Source organism: Mauremys mutica, chromosome 15, assembly GCF_020497125.1.
Source record: "Mauremys mutica isolate MM-2020 ecotype Southern chromosome 15, ASM2049712v1, whole genome shotgun sequence".
Lineage (NCBI taxonomy): Eukaryota > Metazoa > Chordata > Testudines > Geoemydidae > Mauremys > Mauremys mutica.
The window spans coordinates 30,173,501-30,189,347 of NC_059086.1; the positions used below are offsets into that span (position 1 = coordinate 30,173,501).

A 15,847-nucleotide genomic window follows, 5' to 3' on the forward strand; every position below is an offset into this window, starting at 1 on the left:
CTGGTGAAGCCTCATCTGGAGAACTGTGTCCAGTTTTGGGCCCCCCACTACAAGGATGTGGAAAAATTGGAAAGAGCCCAGCGGAGAACAACAAAAATGATTAGGGGGCTGGAGCACATGACTTATGAGGAGAGGCTGAGGGAACTGGGATTGTTTAGTCTGCAGAAGAGATGAGGGGGGATTTGATAGCTGCTTTCAACTACCTGAAAGGGGGTTCCAAAGAGGATGGATCTAGACTGTTCTCAGTGGTAGAAGATGACAGAACAAGGAGTAATGGTCTCAAGTTGCAGAGGGGGAGGTTTAGGTTGGATATTAGGAAAAACTTTTTCACTAGGAGGGTGGTGAAGAACTGGAATGGGTTACCTAGGGAGATGGTGGAATCTCCTTCCCTAGAGGTTTTTAAGGTCAGGCCTGACAAAGCCCTGGCTGGGATGATTTAGTTGGGACTTGGTCCTGCTTTGAGCAGGGGGTTGGACTAGATGACCTCCTGAGGTCCCTTCCAACCCTGATATTCTATGATTCTAAGCAGGGAGGGGAGGCTGGGGGGAGATATGGACTCCTGTGCCCCCTGCTGGGGCAGCTGGGTGGGCAGCCCCTCGAGGAGAGACCCCTCGAGGAGTGGGCGGCGGAGCAATAAGGCACAGACAGGCCCTGGGCAGTGAGGTGCGCTAACATTCCCCTTTAATAACCCGACACGCTAGAGTACAGTGGCTTCATGGCCCCGGGGCTGGCAGGAGGCCCCAGCGTGGCAAAGAACCAGTTCATTGGGGGGGTGAGGCCTGGGGCAGAAGGGGGCGGGGTTCGATCAGCCCCGGCCCCACCTCCAGCCCAGTCCCATTGGATAATCAGCCTTCGCTTTGCTGTAAGTGGGGCGCTTTGTTTTTAAAAACCAGACACAAGAGGGATGTAAAAGGGGAGGGGCGGGCCCGGCCCCCCCCACGGCAGGACTGCATGCACCCCCGGCCTGCCCTACACCCCTGCTGCAGCCCCCCGCCTAATAAATAGATGTGCTCTGCGAAGCCAGGGGGAGGAGCCAGTGCGCTCACACTGGGCCACGGCTAGAGGGCGCTCTGCTCGGGGCCTGAGCGTGCTGGGAAACCAGCAGGAGAGCGACCAATAGGGAAGAGGGGGCTGTATGGGTGGGGCAGGGGATGCAAATGTAAGCCCTGCCCCATCCCTCAGCAGCCACCTCCCCTCCAGTGGGAGTGGGGGGAAGGCTGCCAGGGGCAGAGGCCGTGAGCAGCGAGGGGGGCCCTGCCGGTGCCAGGCTCCCATGCCCCCCGGTGGCTGAAGGCAGCGGTGTTGGCAGAGTCCCTCGTGGGAGGGGTGGGGGCGGCTGGTCAGTTCTATTTGAGGCAACGCTCGAAGTAGGTGGAGCCGATGTAGCCGCCCCGCATGGAGCGCTGCACGTTCTGCTCAAACAGGCGTCTGTTGTTTTGAAGGACCTCGGCAGCCTCTTTGTTCAGGGGGTCTTCAGGGTTTGGCTCCTGCGGACGGGGAGGAGACAGAGTTAGAGGCTGGCCATGACCCTGATCACCGCCCCCCGCAAGTCAGGGCTGCACCCCCCTGCCACGCATCAGCCCTACTGTCCTTCCCCGAGTTCAGCTGCAAAACGATCCTTAGTCTCACTTCCGTAGGCCCCTCGCTGCATCCCCCACCTCCAGCCACTTTAACCAAAGGAGACTCTGTGACACCTGGTTCTATACCTGGTTCGCCACCGCCCGTCAGTGCCTCAGTTTCCCCACCTGTAAAATGGGGGTGGATACTGACCTCCTTTGTCAAGCTCTAGATCAGCACTAGCGTAGCAACAGAAAGTTGTATCACCAACTACCCCGCTACAGTTAACGCAGTACATCACATACAGCGGATGCCATTATAGTGGTATAAGACAGTATAACTGCAGCCAGGCTAAGGTTATACCACTGTCAGTGCGCGCGTAACACGTCACTCCTAGCTGACGGAGTGACAGTGGTACAATCTCTGCATGTAGCCCAGGCCACAGTCAGCTTGTTTGAAATCCCTGCAGCGTTACCTCTAATTATGTTGTCAGAGACCGTTCAAGGTGAAGTGGGCACTTAACACACCTCTGCAGGCGTAGGACAAAGGAGGGTTAGCGCATCATCGGTTGCTGTAATAAGCCATAAATCCAGCGTCTTTATTGACTTTCCGTGTCTAACAAAGACACTCCTACGGCACACCCCTGGTTGTTCCTACCGCTCCAGGGTCCACACGGGATATCAGGTAACAATCACAACCCATACTGGATGGGGATCACATCCAGAAAGAAATCTTTCCCGAACCCCCTCCCCTGGTCTGCAAACAGCCCCCCACATCCATCAGAAGCAGGCTCCCCACCCACTCAAAGCAGCACCAGACCCTCTCAGAACAACTGATGCAAAACCTGCAGCTGTATCTTCACTGCTAGGAGGATAACTCCCCCACACGCGCACCCGCCAGTCACAGAATATCAGGGTTGGAAGGGACCTCAGCAGGTCATCTAGTCCAACCTCCTGCTCAAAGCAGGACCAAACCCAACTAAATCATACAGGAGATGAATGTAACAATTAAGTAAGGAAACTGATGAGCAAACAAATAGGATGCCTCCCGAGGCAAATAAACCAAAACGCTTAACACAGGGGCTCTTATTTGCCGGGGAGGGGGGGGAAGGGAACAAATGCATCCCCCAACTAAGAAGCTGCTGAACAGAAGTCGGGGGGGGGAGGGGGGGGGAAATTGCCTGGCTTTTCCATAACTCCAGCACAGTACTGAGGTAAGATCGGTCCAGCTGGCGACATCAGACTGCAAGAGATGGTGACAGAGGGCCCTTCTCCCCTTCCGCCCACCTCCTTTTCCTCCAGACAGACCTGAGTAATTGCATTAGACAAAACCCGGGCGGGGGGGGGGGGGATTTCACCCCAACCCTCCCAGCTGTAGGGACAGACATGACGGACTCAGGGGGCACCCGCAGCAGGGCCGTAGGTTCAATCAGGCCCTGGCTTGATATTCCCCCCTTCCCCTGCGCTGCCTTCCCGGTCCCCCTTGCCCACCACCAGGAGGAGCTGATGACCCAGCCCCCCTCAGCCCCGCCCCTCACCAGGTGGAGCTGGCTGATCTCCTCTTAGGAGAGGAAGCTGAGGATGGGCGGCCCCACCAGCATGTTGCTCTGAGGGAGCCGCTCCAAGGGCGCCGGGCCCCCCTGGAGCTGGGGGGCCGGGGAGAGGTGCGCCAAGCCCATGGCGCCTCCTTCCCCTCCGACAGGAGCCACTCCTCCGCCACCGCCGCCATCTTGGGCCCTGTCCCATGGATTGTACACACGCCTATTACATGTGGTGTACCTTATCCAGTGCACTACACGCCCCAACAACAACTACATGGGCAAAACAGGACAATCGCTACGATTGCTAATGAACTCACACAGAAAAACGGTGAGAGACAAGACCACCCTTATCTCTGAGCAAACACTTTTCACACAGCGATCACTCTGTATCTGCAGAAACAACAAGGAGTCCAGTGGCACCTTAAAGACTAACAGATTTATTTGGGCATAAGCTTTTGTGGGTAAAAAACCCACTTCTTCAGATGCAACTGAAACCCACGAAAGCTTATGCCCAAATAAATCTGTTAGTCTTTAAGGTGCCACCAGACTCCTTGCTGTTTTTGTAGATACAGACTAACACAGCTACCTCCTGATACTTGACTCTGCATCTGGCCTCTCGATTCTCGTCCTCTAAGGAAACCTCTGCAACACCTTCAAAAGATGAGCCTGGGAGCTTAAATTCATAACTCTGCTAGACACGAAAAATCATGGACTCAAAGACAGTGGATTTACGGCTCATTATAACAATCTGTTACCCACTAACCCACCTTTTTGGTCCTATAACTGCAGAGGTGTTAATAGACTACTTCACTATGAATGGGTCCCTTGTTAATTAATTCCTTATACTAAACAATCTGTTCCACCTTGTATTAAGCTGTTACACCTGAGAACCTTTCCCAGATCTGGAGAAGAGCTCTGTGTACGCTAGCAAGTTATTATAAAATATCAGGGCTGGAAGGGACCTCAGGAGGTTATCCAGTCCAACCCCCTGCTCAAAGCAGGACCAATTCCCAGACAAATTTTTACCCCCGTTTCCTAAATGGCCCCCTCAAGGATTGAGCCCACAACCCTGGATTTGGCAGGCCAATTTGTCTCTCTCACAGAGAAGTGGGTGCAATAAAACAATGGTTCTCAACGAGGGGTACGTGCACCCCTGGAGGTACACAGGGGTCTTCTGAGGGTACGTCAACTCATCTAGATATTTGCCTAGTTTTACAACACGCTACATAAAAAGCACCAGCAAAGTCAGTACAAACTAAAATTTCATACAATGACTTGTTTATACTTCTCTATATATTATAAGTACAATATTTATATCCCAATTGATTTATTTTACTATGTGGTAAAAATGAAAATGAAGCAATTTGTCAGAACTATTGGCTGTGACACTTATATTTTTAGGTCTGATTTTGTAAGCAAGTCATTTTTAAGTGAGGTGAAACTTGGGGTACTCAAGACAAATCAGACTGTTGAAAGGGGTACAGTTGTCTGGAAAGGTTGAGAGCCACTGCAATAAAAGATATTACCTCACCTGCCTTGTCTCTCTGATACCCTGGACCAACCCGGCTACCACAACAAGGCAAACAACCCATAGTTATGTCAAATATTCAAGATCCATTTAACTCCAATGCCTGAAGACCATTTTGGAGAAAGGACAGCACTGTTAAAACATCAGCACCCCCACAGAAGAAACATCCCAAAATCTTCCCATAGATTCTCCAGCCTACACCAGGAAAACCCAGATCTGACATTCCCAACCTTTTTAAGGTGGAAAAAACGGAGAAAAATCTCCAAAATTCACTATAAATGTGTGTGAGGGGACAAGCCCCATTTCTGGTTTTTAAACCCCTTTGTGGGTCACTTTGAAAGGGGAAGGCTCACACCTAGCCAGGCTCACACCCAGAATCAGGCTCCAAACAGCTGCTGAGGCCGAGGGGGTGCTGGGTGTGACCCTTTGTGGTGCAGATTCAGAACCAAGGCCAAGCTCAGGGAAAGCTGGAGGCTGCTCCCATGGACCCCCTCCCACAAACCATCGCACTGTGAAAAGACTAGATTCCAGCGCACACACTAAAAGGTTCTAATCTAGCAGGGAAAAGCAGAACAAGAAGGTTTGGAAGCTGAGGCCAAATTCCAATTAGAAATAAAGGCACAAAACTTTAACAGTGTGAGGGCCATTAACCACTGGAACCAACTACCAAGGGAAGCGATGAATTCTCTGTCTCCTGATGGCTTCAGATCCAGCCCAGATCCCTTTCCTGGGAGATGCTTTAGCCAAACTCAGGTTATTGGGCTCAGTGCAGCAGTGAGAGGATGGAATTTAGCAGCTCGGCAGGATCACATCGTAATTGGCAAGTGTCAGTAAACGTCACTGTCACTGCGCATCCACCAACCAATGAAAAACGTTTCCATTGAGCATCAAAAATTACAGGAGGCAAAGAAAGAAAAACGTTGCTTAAGAACTCACTGGAGTTTGATTTCAGGCTATTTACTTTGTATCATTTGACATATGTGGACAACTAGGTTTTAACAGTGATAAAACTAACTTCAAATCTCAGCGTCTAAGGTCACTACATAATTGTCCGGCCCTCTCCAATCATTTTCTACACGTGTGAAAATTGTAAACAATAGAAACGCTTAAACCCCATCATTTTGAAAAATTGTCAACACTGAAATGGATAAAAATTGAAAAAATGCGTAAAAGAAAAACAATATGATCCATCAAAATTACAAAACACCAACAATCGAGGTCTGCCAAACCTCGTCGTATGGGAGGTCAGCCCAGATTTAATGGTCTCTTCCTGGTCTTAAACTCAAGGAGAAGCATCGGTTTCTTTTTAAGGAAGTTAGAGGGTGTCTTTACAAGCTAGCACATCACGGGACTTTTATCCTGCAGCCTGCTTGGAATGCACGCGACAGGGCAGAGTTCAGACCTAATCCCCTTGCACTCTGCAGGGCCTTGGAAATCGTGCCATTGCTGTCCATTAAAGGGGCAGGATGGCCCAATGGTTAGAGAACTTGGGAGCTGCATCATCTCTTCCCTGCGCTGTCACTGCCCCTGTGTGACCAGCCATCCCCGTGCCTCACTGCCCCATCTGTACAATGGGTATAAAGGGCCCTGCCCCACAAGGCTGTGTGAGGATAAATCCACGGAAGATTGTGAGGTGCTCAACTACCACAGTGATGGGGGGAGAGAGGAGGGATAGACGGGAATGTGTGTATTGATTTCCACCTGCAGGATGTATTTTAACATTACATTGGACTCTACTGATTCTGCCCCTGGGGATTTTAATTGACTGTAGAACTGCCTCAAGAAAGAGACAGATAAGGGGTTGTGGGGAGAAGCACATTTGCTGAACGCCTCTGCTCAAGAGAACGGCAGCGAAATATTTCACGATGCTACTATTTAAAGCTGCCTGTCATTAGGGTTCAGGGTTAACAGTCCACCAAGCTCACCCATTTCAGGCTGCTGGCAGATGCTGCTCAGCCCGTTGCCCCCTGTCCCCTTTCGGGCGGCTCTCCGCACCCATCAGGTTGACCAGAGTCTTTAGGGGAAGCTCCAGGACCCCCCAAAGGCTCCATCAATTGTGTCAGAGTCAGGCCAAGGCACCAGGGATGCAGCAGCTGAGCCAAAGGAGAGACCCCACATCCCAATCGTGGGCGATGGGCTCTTGGCAGGCTGCCCCAGGCTGGGTGGCAGCTCCGCCCCCCAAGGACACAGCAACCAGTCATGCCCGCGGGAAGAGCCACAGGGCACCCAGCCTGCGCCAGGGTGAGGGAGCCCTGGGCAGGGCCGAGCAGAGCACCAGGGACCTGAAGAGATGGAAACACACAGGAGAGCCGGCCCCGGGGCCTTGCCAGGCAATAGGCCATGCGGACTGGAGCATGGCACTGCAGGCAGCTCAGCACACAGCTACGCCAACCCCCCCAGCCCTGGCACAGAGTAACCTGCCAGTGCCTCCCTCGGCTCTCAGGGGACTGCCCCACGCACACACCATAGCCTGCCCAGAGACCCTAGGAAAAAATCACCCCACCGCTCCCCCAAACTGCAAGAGGACAGAGATCAGCACCCCACGACCAGCCCCCAAACACATTGCAGGAAGCAACCACACCCCTTCCCAGCCCTGCTGAAATGCCAGGGCTACCTCCACTCCGAACAGTGCAGGGGACACCAGGTCCCTCCCGCCTTCTGCCCCACGGCCCCCACAACATGTCCCCCCCACACACACGCCTGCCCCCCACCCTCCAGCGGTGCAGGTGAAACATTCACCCCCATCCGGTACTCACCAAGAAGAGGTACTGCAGACCATAAATTATAGAGTTTATTGTTAGTACGGGTTTCCAGTCCTCTCTGCGGGGCAGAAAAGAGCCATGAGTGAGGACCCTGCGGCCAAGCCTAGGAGAGGAGCGACACCACACTTGGGCGGCAGGGGATCATCCCAGGTTCTGACTGGGGAGGAGAGCCAGACAGGTGGCAAGTGGGGGGGAGGAGGTTTTGGGGTGGGGATCACATTGGAATCTGACTGGGGGGTGGGGATCATGGAGATTATGGGAGGAGGCGTTGCCTCCAAGACTTGTATGTAAGGAGAAGGTCAGTGCTGCTGAAGGGGAATCCCCCATATCCCTCCCCCATCCCTGCTCCCTGTGGGCAGACCACAGGGGATCCCCCATATTCCCCCCCCAGCTCCATGGGGGTGGGCCACAGGGGATTCCCCCCGTGATGCTGTAGGATTGAAGATGACCATTTGTAGCAGTTGCTACCACTGTTATACAATTGCAACAAATCTTATACCAAGTCTATCATGTGAGGTGTCAATGGAAAAGTCAAATACAATTATCCTGGTTAAATCCACGGATCACCACGGCATCTGAAGGTGTGAAGATTGGCTACGTATCTGTATCCGACACGCGTTTGTCCTTCGGGTAACACCCACAAGGTAGTTAACATTCAGTCTCCCCAGCCCACTGTGAATGGACTACTCAGAAGAACCAACTCTCTTCCGGAGGACACCTCAGAGCGCAAGGAGCCAGTGGCCACCCCTGTGATTCAGTAAAACATGTAAGGGCAGGTGATGTGGACACGTGATCTCAGACTCTATCTTTGTCCATACACACAGGCTGTAGGCTTTGTTTGGGACAGTAACTTTCCATACACATGGCAGAGGATATAAAAGGCACCTGAGACATCTCCAGTTTGCCTCTTTCCTGTAAGAGGGAAGTGGGTAAACTAAACCCATGGGCCACATCCAGCCCGTGGGATCGTCCTGCCCTGTCCTTGAGCTCCTGGCCAGGGAGGCTAGCCCCCAGCCCCTCCCCTGCTGTCCTCCCTCCCCCACAGCCTCGCCTCACCACACCACACTGCCAGCGCTCTGGCCCACGGCGGGCTCAGGCTGGGCAGCAGGGCTGCAAGCTCCTGCCGCTCTGAGCAGTATGGTAAGGGGGCAGGGAGGGGTTGGATAAGGGACAGGAAGTCCCAGGGGGCAGTCAGGGGACAGGGGCCGGTTGGGTGGGGCAGAGGTTCGGGGGCGGGGGAGATCGGGGTGGGAGGGTTGGATAGGCGTGAGAGTCCCAGGGGGCCTGTCTGGGGGCGGGGCTGTGAATAAGAGGCAGGAAACAAGCGGGGTTGGATAGGGGGTGGGGGGGGCTCCCAGGAGGGGGCAGTCAGGGGACAAGGAGCAGTGGGGGTTGGATGGGTCAGGAGTTCTGAGGGGGGCAGTCACAAGGCGAGAAGTGGGAGGGGGCGGATGGGGGCAGGGGCCAGGCTGTTTGGGGGGCACAGCCTTCCCTACCCGGCCCTCCGTACAGTTTGGCAACCCAATGTGGCCCTCGGGCCAAAAAGTTTGCCCTCCCCTGCTCTAAGAGGAGCATTTTGAACAACGGACCGAGGACCGTCCAATCTTTTGGATGTTACCAGAGAGACTTTCCAAGCCAGCCGTCTATTCCATCACCGCTACGAGCCTGCAGTCAGGACTTCGCAATCATTTGTATGTATATGATCGTTTAACCATTTATAACTATTCTTTTTATTAATACATTCTCAGTTAGTTTACTAAAGATTGGCTGACAGAGTGATACCCGGGTAAGATCTGAGATACATTCTGACTCGGTGTGGGACTGGTGGAACCTCACACAGGGTGAATTGGGTTTTCAGTAACCTTTCACTATATCAGACCAGTTTGTTGGGATGGGAACCACTGGCTGGAACGCCTATAAGAGGGCTGTGTTGGGCTTCTTATTAACCGGTGTGGTATTGCAGCTCATTTGCTACTGGTTTGGTGAATCTACCTGTAGTTAAAATCACCAGTTTTTGGCATGTGCCTGCCCTGTTTCTTGCAGTCTGCTCTGAGTGTGCACTCTCAGTGAGGTCCATTCTAGACATCAGGTCACACCCCATATCTCCCCACCCCCGATCTGTGTAGGTGGGGCAGGGAAGGATCCTGATGCTGGAGAGGGGCCGCCCTCCTCCCCGATCTGCGTGAGTGGGGCAATCCCCCAGACCGGCCTGGGGGTAGCAGTGAGAGTGGGGCGGCCGGGTGCGCTCCCTACCTGAGGATATTTAGGCAGACGTTGCCCTCTAGGTCTATGTTGGGGTGGTACACCATGGTCTCACACTTCACCTTGGGAGGGTCATGAGGGTAGCCTTGGCCTACCTGCGGACAGACAGACAGATAGGAGAGTCATTCCCAAGGCCCCCCCACAGTAGAGCAGCTGGGCCCAGACTCCCTGAACCCACCAACTCACAGGAGCTCTGGAATCCCCCCCACCCGTAGTGCTGCTCCCTCCGCAGCAGGAAGGCACAAGAGGCCCGGACTCCTGGGTCCTCTTGCCAGCTCTGGGGGACTGTGGGCATGTCCCCAGCTTCCTGAACAGACACAGCACCTTCCTCCCTCCCAAGAGAGGGGACACCAGATTCGTGGGGCCGACACTCCCTCCTTGGCTCTCACACAGTGCGAAGAGAGTCCAACACGGGGAAGCCCCAAGGGCCCCCCTTTCCCCCCCAGCCGGGCAAGGCTCCTGTGCAAATCAAGGCTCCTGTGCAAATCCCCAGAGGCAGGGAAGGGACTTACCTTAAAACTGAAGACAAACTTCCCCCCTTTATAGAAACCCTGAAAGAGAAAAGACCTTCAGCAAGGGAGGATCCTCATGGGGGCCCCCCAGCACCCCAAGGGGCCTGGGCTCAGCCTGGCCCCATGGAGCCAAGTGCAGGGTAACAGAGATGCAGCAGCTAGGGGCTCTGATCACACTCCCTCCACGTGCCATTCAGCTCAGCTGGCATTGTGGGGCCTGATCCAGGGTGGGGTTGAGGGACACTGGCAGCGCTGTGGTGAGCGAGCTGGGATAGCAGTGGGGGGGGGAGAGCGGGGGGGGGAGATAGTCAGGATTGAGGGGCACCGGCAGGGCTGTGGTGAGCGAGCTGGGATAGCAGTGGGGGGGGATAGTCAGGACTGAGGGGCACCAGCAGGGCTGGATCTGGGGCTGGGACAGCAGAGGCACGTGCAGAGCCATGAAATCTTTTGCAGCCCCTGCCCCCATCTCACTCCCCGGAGTACTGGCTCGGGCTCCAGCACCCCATCACCTCATGCACACGGAGGTGCCGCCCAGCTGCCTCTCCCCCCTCCCAGGTCTGCTGTAGCACCAGCTGTGCCCCTGGCAGCCTGGCAGCCTGGGCCTGGGCCAGCAGGAAGCAGCAACCAGAGTCTGGGCACAGGCTGAGCCCATCAGCTGAGCAGCAGCTGGGGCTTTCCCGGGAGCAGGAAGAGAAAGTCAAGTCCCGGCATGCAGGACTCCCTGCTCCCCACCCACATGCCGGATCCCCTCTCCGCCCCTCACCTCGTCAGGGCAGATAACTAGCTTGAAGTTGAGGAGGTCGTCCTGGTCGGAGAAATCTATTTCGCATGTTTTCGGCAAATTCAGTTCGTTAATATCTGGGAGGCAGGAGGGAAGCAGGGAGAGATGGGTCAGTTCGGAGGATAACCCCAGATCCCTCCCCCCACGGAGGAGCTCCATGCCCACCGCACTCTCCATAGGGGGCAGATCTCTGGATCAGAAAGGGGCATTGCAACAGTGGGTGGGACAATCCTGACCTGCCCCCCAACCCGGGAGGGAGACAGACCTGGGGCCTCTACTAACTCCTTTTCACTGGAGGTCCATGATACTCTGGCTGGGGTCAGGACACTGGCTCTCAGGGAGCAGACTGGGGGGAAGTGCCATATTGAGAGCAGCCCCCAGGCACTCAGCTCTGCCCAGGCCCTACTCACTCAACAGGACGAGCTAAGGCTGTGTCCCAGCTCAGCCTGGCGCCGGGTCTCTGACTGCCCTCCCTCATGGGACGGGGCCCCAGCAGGATCAGGCCCATGGTGATGGGCAATGCACAGAAACATGCCAGGGAGGGGGCACACGTTCCCAACAGGACATAGGCTGAACCTCACCGGGCACGTCCCCGGAGCACAGCCGGGATCCCCCATCAGCTCTCGATGGGGCAGAGGGAGCCAAGGGCACTGACCTGCCCCCTCTGGAAGAGTGGATTGGAGCTCCAGACTGGGACACAAGCAATGGAGATAGACCCTGGTATCTTTCTGGGCACAGCCAGAAGTGGGGAGAACCCAGGTTTCTGCCCTTTGCAGACTCTTGCACAGCTGGCGCTACCTGCAGGTGTGCCTGATTTGTTATGCGGTGGGGTTTGCATCAGAGACCCCCAGTGGGTTCACCCCTCCCCCCATGAACATGGATTCCCATCGGGTGGGGCTCCCACCCCCCCCAGGGAAACCCTAGGAGACCCACACACACACATGGGGGGGTCCTCTTTCCCTCCTGGGGAACCCCGGGAGCCCCAGACACACACTGGGGGCCCCCGCCCCCACCAGGGAAACCCCATGAGACCCTCCATGTCTAAGGACCTCCACAAGAACGCCCCCATATTGAGTCCTGCCACAGTGGCCATCCCCTCGCCTGTTCCCACCCCTCCAGTGAATATTCCTCCCCCTGTTGCATTGAGAAGCCCTCCCCAGCATGTGTGTAGGCGGGGGCATCTCAGTATGCATGTCTTGGGGAGGCTGTATGAACCCTCAGCAGTGAAGAGCATGGGCCCCATTGGGGAAGACCTCCATGGGGGGGGTGGCTCTCAGAGAAAGTGGTGGAGGGGGGAGCAGAGCAGTGATCCCTTTAATTTTTCCCACTCCTGACCGGTCCCCGGGCAGATTCCCATAGTACCTGCCTGATGCTAAATAGGCTGCTGCTCGGCCACACAGCTTACAGGGAACTTAGGAGCAGAGCCCCAGTGGGGGTAGATGAACAGGAAGCCCTTTTGGAGGAGGAGGGATTTCCCCATTCCCCAGCAGGAGGGTCACCTGGCTCATGGGATTCTGTAATGGGCAGGAGAACGTGGAGGTCTGCCCAAGATGTGAGCAGGGGATGCCGGGCCCCCACAGCATAGAGGGGCTTTCACCCATTGTGGGGGACGGGGGAGTAGCCACCTTCCAGTGTGTGTGTAGGAAGGTGGGGAGGATCTTCCCCATTGGGAGGCATCTATGGGGTCTGAGCGTGGGTGCCTCCCAATGAGTGGATGGGGTCTCTCCCCACCAATACAGGCTCTAGGTGGCGGCACAGAGTGGAGGAAGGAGGGTGGCACCCCACTCCCAGCACCCACCTGAGCCAGGCAGTACCTTTTCACTGAAGGTGGGGTGGGGGAGATCTGTGGATCACCCCAGGATTTGCACCAGCTAGTATGTTTCTGAGTGGGGTTTCCCTTGTGTCTGGGCGGGTCTCTCCCCTAGGAGCAGCATCAGCTGGGTTACACCTTTTGAGTTGAGGGGATCTGGGCCCATCCTAGTGGTACCAGTAGGTGGGTCTGGGCCAGATGGTGGTCAGGGAATCTGGACCAGGCCAGATGGTACCAGTGGGTTAGGGCCAGACAATATTGGGACTGGGTGGTACCAGGTCAGGTGGATAGAGAATTTGGGCCAGGGAGGGGGCTGGTACCAATCAAGATCTGGACCAGGCCAGACGGTACCATGCCAGGTATTGCCAGGGTCAGAGTATCCGGGCTGGATCTGAACTGGGCCGTACCGAAGTGGGGGGGCGGGGCGGGGTCTAGGCCGGGCAGTTCCCCACGAGGGTCTGGTCTGGGCAGTATCGGGATGGGGGTAGAGAGATCTAGGCCGGGCGGTACCAGGGGGGAGGAGGAGGGGAGGGACCTGGGCCGGGCCGGGCGGTACCGGGGAGGGGGGACCTGGGCCGGGCCGGGCGGTACCAGGGAGGGGGGACCTGGGCCGGGCCGGGCGGTACCAGGGAGGGGGGACCTGGGCCGGGCCGGGCGGTACCGGGGAGGGGGGACCTGGGCCGGGCCGGGCGGTACCGGGGAGGGGGGACCTGGGCCGGGCCGGGCGGTACCGGGGGGGAGGAGGAGGGGAGGGACCTGGGCCGGGCCGGGCGGTACCAGGGCGGAGGAGGAGGGGAGGGACCTGGGCCGGGCGGTACCAGGGGGGAGGAGGAGGGGAGGGACCTGGGCCGGGCGGTACCAGGGAGGAAGAGGAGGGGAACGGGCTGGGCCGGGCGGTACCAGGGAGGAAGAGGAGGGGAACGGGCTGGGCCGGGCGGTACCAGGGAGGAAGAGGAGGGGAACGGGCTGGGCCGGGCGGTACCGGGGAGGGGGGACCTGGGCCGGGCTGGGCGGTACCGGGCCAGGGGGGGGGAGGGACCTGGGCCGGGCGGTACCGGGGAGGGGGGGGCTGGGCTGGGCCGGGCGGTACCAGGGAAGGGGGGGCTGGGCTGGGCCGGGCGGTACCAGGGACGGGGGGGCTGGGCAGGGCCGGGCGGTACCAGGGGCGGGGGGGCTGGGCTGGGCCGGGCGGTACCGGGGAGGGGGGGGCTGGGCTGGGCCGGGCGGTACCAGGGAAGGGGGGGGCTGGGCTGGGCCGGGCGGTACCAGGGAAGGGGGGGGCTGGGCTGGGCGGTACCAGGGAAGGGGGGGCTGGGCTGGGCGGTACCAGGGAGGGGGGACCTGGGCTGGGGCGAGCGGTACCGGGCCGGGGGGGGAGGGACCTGGGCCGGGCGGTACCGGGGAGGGGGGGGCTGGGCCGGGCGGTACCTTTCTGGATGCGGAGCTGCGCGGCCGACGCCTTCTTGCTGCTGCCCTTGGTGCCTCCGGCCGATTCCTCCTCCTTCTTCTGCTGCTTCAGCGAGAACAGCTTGATCATCCTGCCGGGCGGGCCGGGCCGGGAGCCCGGGCGGGCCCGGGGGGCGGGGCTCGGCGCGGCCTGTGCGGGGTCCCGGCGCTGGGCCGGGTCGGTCGCTCGCTGCTGCCGGGCCCGGGGGGAAGCGGAGCGGGGCCGCCCAGGCTGCTGCCGCTGCGGGTGCGTCGGCAACGGCCGGCCCGCTCGGCTCCTTCCGGAAGGGCTTCGGCACTTTCCGGAAGCGCTTCGGCTGCTTCCGCCGCCGACGGATTGGACCTGGCTGCATTCCGTCCCGGGTGTGGGCCCCGCCCACTCCCAGCCTCGCCGCTTTCCGCCACAGCATCGGCACTTTCCGCCGGACGCCCGGCATCCTACGTCAGACGCTCGGCACCGCCCACCCGGGGCTCGGCACTTTCCGCCACACGCTCGGCACTTTCCGCCGGGCCCTCGCCTTTCCGGTGCGGAGAAGACGCTGCGTTCCAAAAGGCTGGGGGCGGGGACCCGCGGGTCGGGTATGGTTCAGGGCGGAAGTCCGCGGGCCGCCATCTTTAGTGAGGGCAGAATGACTTCCGGTCCATGGGGTTTGTAGGGAGGCTGACGCTTCTGGGAGGGGAATTTGGAAGAATCCCGATCCCAAACGTGCCTCAGCCTGCTGGGAACCCAACCTCTGTATTATGGGGGATGGGGTCCTCTGGTCATTGTACTACCAAGGCTGGGGTCAGAGGTCACCAAACTCATGCCAACTGGCCGCCCATGCCAGGCCCACCGAGCTGTTACATGGCCGGAAGGCCCTGTGGCCGTCGGGGGAACGGGGAGGCTGTGGGGACGATACAGCCAGAAGGCCCTGTGGCCGTCGGGGGAAGGGGGCGGTCACGGGGACGATACAGCCGGAAAGCCCTGTGGCCATCGGGGGAACAGGGTGGCCACGGGGACGATACAGCCGGAAGGCCCTGTGGCCGTCGGGGGAAGGGAGCAGCCGTGGGGATGATGCGGCCGGAAGGCCCTGTGGCCGTCGGGGGAACGGGGTGGCCACGGGGATGACACTGCCAGAAGGCCCTGTGGCCGTCGGGGGAAGGGGGCGGCCATGGGGACGATACAGCCGGAAGGCCCTGTGGCCGTCGGGGGAAGGGAGCGGCCATGGGGATGACACAGCCAGAAGACCCTGTGGCCGTCGGTGGAACGGGGTGGCCACGGGGACGATACAGCGGGAAGGCCCTGTGGCTGGCAGGGGGATAGGGAGAGAAGGGGGCAGCAGTGGGGGTCGCACAGCCACCTAGTGCCATGGCCTTTTGGGATGGCAGGAGGTGGCCACAGGGATGCCCCAGGAACTGCTCTGTGCCCACTGGCAGAGGGCACAAGGGAGGCATAAAGTTTTACAGGTAAATACATAACCGTCCAACAAAGGTGGCATGTGAAGTACCTATTGGGAGCCAGTAGGCTACTGGTCATCATAATCATTCCGAAATGTACACCAAGATGATAATTTCTGTATCTGTACTGGCAACGATGTTCTTAAAGCCATGGAGATCAGGCAGGACACCCAGAGGTGACATCTCCCTCGCTGGGCCTTACGTCTTGCTCA

The 15,847-nt window shown here is 58.1% G+C and overlaps 1 protein-coding gene across 1 annotated transcript; it reads right to left on the reverse strand.

Moving 5' to 3' along the window:
* Positions 1–654: 654 nt before the first annotated feature.
* UBE2M (ubiquitin conjugating enzyme E2 M) lies at positions 655–14,503 on the reverse strand. Its single transcript, XM_044989350.1, has 6 exons — positions 14,181–14,503; positions 10,925–11,019; positions 10,162–10,200; positions 9,641–9,744; positions 7,382–7,445; positions 655–1,487 (listed from the first exon to the last, which is right to left on the reverse strand). Exons 1-6 carry the CDS (start codon positions 14,287–14,289, stop codon positions 1,347–1,349), a joined length of 552 nt encoding a protein of 183 aa, XP_044845285.1. The 5' UTR covers positions 14,290–14,503; the 3' UTR covers positions 655–1,346.
* Between the last annotated feature and the right edge of the window lie 1,344 nt (positions 14,504–15,847).

Coding starts and splice junctions, on each gene's coding strand:
- UBE2M (XM_044989350.1), bottom strand. CDS start 14,289: ATGATCAAGCTGTTCTCGCTGAAGCAGCAGAAGAAGGAGGAGGAATCG. Junction 11,020..14,180: donor GCAGCTCCGCATCCAGAAAG/GTACCGCCCGGC, acceptor CCTGCCTCCCAG/ATATTAACGAACTGAATTTG. Junction 1,488..7,381: donor GTCTGCAGTACCTCTTCTTG/GTGAGTACCGGA, acceptor CCCCGTCCGCAG/GAGCCAAACCCTGAAGACCC.